Source organism: Nestor notabilis, unplaced genomic scaffold (genome assembly GCF_000696875.1).
Source record: "Nestor notabilis isolate BGI_N333 unplaced genomic scaffold, ASM69687v1 scaffold24628, whole genome shotgun sequence".
NCBI lineage: Eukaryota > Metazoa > Chordata > Aves > Psittaciformes > Psittacidae > Nestor > Nestor notabilis.
Window position 1 is genome coordinate 1 of NW_009939038.1, and position 4,476 is coordinate 4,476.

Here is a 4,476-nt window from a genome sequence, read left to right on the forward strand (position 1 = left end):
AGCTCCCTGGAGCTGTCACAGCCACGGGAGGAAGCCTTGGAACCAACTCGCTGCCCTCCGGGGGTGTGTAAGCGGCTCCCGAGCAAGTCAACGGGCTGAAGGGAGCCTGGAGACAAAGCCGGGCTGGAGGCAGGGTCTGGAGGTGCCTTCTAACCCCTGAGGGGGGAAAAAAGCAACATAGGCAAAGATATCAAAGGATTTAAAGCTGTTATCCCCTTACATAATCGTAGATACTCTTGAAATCTAATCGAGAGTACTGAGCCTAGAGTAGAATATAAGAGCGTTAGGAGAGCTGCTAGTTTAAAACTCAGCCAAAAGATTAAACAATCGCGACAGATGCTGGGGTGAAAATACCTGAATTGGGGTGACCGATCTGGCGTGATGGACACTTGGGACATCAGTGTAAGGGGTTAGACCTTGTTTGTGGACTTAGAAATGAGTTCTAGCATTATTTTTAGAGTGCCATTTTTATAAATCATGGCTCTTTAAAGCTTATTTTTCCTCCAGGAGGTGTAGGTGCACACAAACATCTCTAAAATACATTATTGATTGCAGAGTGTAGGCAGCCCTCATTATGCACCACCCTTCGTTGGGGGAAAGGGGAAATTGTCTCAAGGGTTGCCACTGCACACTTCTGAACAGGGTGCTGAGAGGTTTATTTGTAAGGTAATTGGGAATCCAGGGCTCTGCGGCCATTGTGAGAGAAAACAAGTACCTAACTCCAGTACTAAGAGTGTCTTTTGACCCTTTCAAAGAGCCTAAAATAATGGGTTGAATTCCGCTTTAATAGCGTAATTTTATTTTTTTAAATAAGACTTTGCAGTCGCTGTGTAGACTAATGTCTTCCAGCGTATAATATTTGATCTATATGGGCATTCAGTGCCTTTCTAATACAGATTATTCATCCCAAATTTGCAGCTCATGGAGAAAAAAAAAAGAGGAAACTTGTGTGAACTGTGCAAAATGGTGGATTATTTGGTACATGTTTATTCTGATTTGCAAATGGCTGCTGGCACTCACAGACAGGATGATTGTGAAAATTTCCCTAAGGGCCTCGATTGCTGCATCTGCTGAGATGACGCAACTCAAGAGTGAGCCTGCAGGGTGAAGGATGGTGCAGAGGGAGGGGCCAGGCACCATGGCTCTTGCTACAGTAGAAGGTTTATTCGGTTAAGCAGGCTTATGTGGACGGTGTGAAACTTAGCGTGCATACAAGAACTAGGCTTCGTATCTTAAGAGGATAACATTCTTAACCTGAAGGACTGAAGCAGTGTAAAATTGCTCTGATGAATTCGGTAGAAAGGTTTGTAGGTTTGCCAAATGCTCAGATATGGTCTCAAAGTGAAAACTGGTGGTTCTGCTTCTGAGCACGGTGAAAGCATTTTGAGGTAGTAGCATCTGTGAGGCTATTTCATGTAGTTTGCTGAGCCTTGGGCTGAGAGTGCTAGTGCCAAGGTCTGCGGTGGTTAGGGACATGCATCACAGGGAAAAATGACCCCTGGCTTGCTGGGGCCAGCTCCGAGAACAAGGTGGGGGAGAAAATGGCATCTTGCGAGTTTAGGTCAAGCATTCTGCTGCCTTGGTATCGAGATACACTCTGCTCACTTCAAGCTGACAGTGTTTTTGTCTCCAAGTGAGTCTTTCCCTCAAAATACTGCAGTAGCAGCTTTCTGACCCTGTGGGTCTGGGTGCAAGGCAGCAGTGTTCCATCCCTGGTCTGGAGGTTCCTTTGTCTTGCCACTTGCTTAGGTTGCAGTGGGAGGAGTTCCCTTGCCCCTAGGTTGGGTTTTATTTTCTAAATCTTGCCATCTCGTCACCGTTTAAAGCATCTAATCCTTATAATTCCTTTGTCTAACACTTCCTTTTTGCACGTCTAACTGTGCTCCCTTTCTAGTTCCAGGGTTCCCTTCAATTGCTGTAGTAACCTGGGTCCGGGGCCTCGGTGGTGCTCCTGATGTCCCTCACCCACCCCTGAAGATCCCAGGTGGGCGAGGGAATAGTCAGAGGGATCACAATCTTTCAGCTAATTTATTTTATTCGGTGAGTATCAGTAATAAGCAGCTTGCTATGGTGAGCTTGAATGCATTTCTTGCCTCAAGCCTAGCAATGGGATTACCCCTTCTCCAAACTGATCTGGAAATAACCTTGCACATCTCGCTGCTGCAGGATAATCGGCTGAATGTAACAGAAGAACTAACATCAAATAACAGGACAAGAATTCTGAATGTCCAGTCAAGGCTTACAGATGCCAAACACATTAGTTGGAGAGCAGTGCTGAACAACAACAACCTCTACATAGAAATTCCCAGTGGTGCTCTGCCTGAAGGGAGCAAAGACAGGTGGGTTGGCTAAAATGCAGCTCTGGTTTAACTTGCCTCTGTCTTGAAGGCCTGTCAGTAGGGTGGAACAGCACTGTTGTTGGTTTGCTTCCATTGTCATAAAGATCGTAGCTTTAATATAGTGCTTGATCACAGAAACAGCAAATGGTTTGGGCTGGAAGGGACCTTAAAGCTCCTCCAGTTCCAACCCCCTGCCACGGGCAGGGACACCTTCCACTAAGCAGGTTGCTCCAAGCCCCTGTGTCCAACCTGGCCTTGAACACTGCCAGGGATGGGGCAGCCACAGCTTCTCTGGGCACCCTGTGCCAGCGCCTCAGCACCCTCACAGGGAAGAGCTTCTGCCTCAGAGCTGATCTCAATCTCCCCTCTGGCAGGTTCAAGCCATTCCCCTTGGCCTGTCCCTCCATCCCTTGTCCAAAGCCCCTCTCCAGGTTTCCTGGAGCCCCTTTAGGCCCTGGAGCTGCTCTAAGGTGTCCCCTTGAGGAGCCTTCTCTTCTCCAGCTGCCCCAGCCCAGCTCTCTCAGCCTGGCTCCAGAGCAGAGCTGCTCCAGCCCTCGCAGCATCTCTGGGGCCTCCTCTGACCTCACTCCACCAGCTCCACATCCCTCTTGTGTTGTTGCCCCAGAGCTGGATGCAGAACTGCAGGGGGATCTCATGACAGCACATTAGAGGGGGAAGAATCTCCTCTACTGGTCTTGATGCTCTTGTATAAGAGGCTGCAGCTTAAATGGTCCTGGTTTGAGGGCCCCTGTTCTGTCAGGCAGAACCACCCAAAAGGTGTATAATTTCAAGCTGTGCTCCCAGGTATTGGGTGGCTCCATCTAGCCTCTGAAAACACCAGCCTGGTTCTGAGCCTTCAGCTGCCACAGCAAAGCATGTTTTTTGTGTTACGGAAGATTTCTGCCTGTGAGTTAGACCCGGGGCTTGGGATTTCCTGCGGGTGTAAGTCTCCACCCCAGCCTCTTCCTCAGGCCTGTGAATTCATGTGCCTGTGTCAACAGGGTCTCACTGTCTCTAGGGGAGGTGCTTACTCGTGTGTGCTGACCACGTTGTATTTGTCTTGCAGTTTTGCAGTTCTTCTGGAGTTTGCTGAGGAACAGCTTCGAGTTGATCATGTGTTCATTTGTTTCCACAAGAACAGAGATGATAGAGGTAGGTGTTAACTCACCGCCCTGTCTCCAGTGATGGGAACACTGAAGCTGGTTTTGGTGCACAATTTTAACTGTTGTACAGATCAGTGGATGAAGTGTGTTCTGCTTTTTTTTTTCCTAGCTGCATTGCTCCGGACTTTCAGCTTTTTGGGCTTTGAGATTGTGAGACCAGGGCATCCCCTTGTCCCCAAGAGACCAGATGCTTGCTTCATGGCCTACACGTTTGAGAGAGACTCATCAGAAGAAGACTAGATTGCAATGTTTGCCTCTTAGAGCTTTCTTGTTGTCTATAAAGATGATTCTGTAGAAATTTTGTCAACATCTATTACAGTACATATATAACTCTGTATGAAATATTGTGACCAACTGCTCTGGTGGTGAGATGTTGAAAATTTCAGACTCCACATCTTTCTCTGGATTTGTGCTCATGTTGTGGTTGTGCAAATAAATGCTCCCTCCAAATTAGCAGTATATTTCTTGAAGTTTAATATTGTGTTTGTGATACTGAAGTATTTGCTTTAATTCTAAATAAAAATTTATATTTTACTTTTTATTGCTGGTTTAAGCTGTTTAAGACTCACACTCTGAGGAGGTGGCTCTGGAACTGCCCCCACCATTAAAGTTGCAGGTATGGAAAGGTGTTGGTCATTCTTTGCTTGACTGGAGCTCATGGCTGTGATCTGCCAGGGTTTGAAGGAGTTCAGCAATCCTCTAAAAGCCATTACTTTGGGTAAAATAGTTGTCCACTTCCACTGGTTTTTTGGGACACTGCATCTGTGCTCTGTCACTGTTTCACAGGATACTTCAGGGCATGTGTTAGTAGGAAAGGCACAAGAAATGCTGGGAAGCATGCTCTTGGTGGCCTTTGCCTTCCAGAGTGTTTAAGTATCAAATGCAGTTTTGATACCTGATGTCTTGGTGTTAAGTAGCAGTGGAGTCTTAAAGCAGTGTGTATTGGGTGGCTTGATGAGGTCTTTGGCTGCAGT

At 47.0% G+C, this 4,476-nt stretch overlaps 1 protein-coding gene across 1 annotated transcript; it reads left to right on the forward strand.

The window, feature by feature from the left end:
- Positions 1–1,894: 1,894 nt before the first annotated feature.
- Positions 1,895–4,129, forward strand: LOC104409715 (ornithine decarboxylase antizyme 1-like; the record flags this gene model as incomplete). The annotated part of the gene is given in 5 exon segments (XM_010019670.1): positions 1,895–1,952; positions 1,954–2,040; positions 2,167–2,339; positions 3,406–3,491; positions 3,612–4,129. Coding segments are annotated over 5 exon segments (535 nt in total), but the record flags the coding sequence as incomplete, so codon positions are not given.
- Positions 4,130–4,476: the final 347 nt, after the last annotated feature.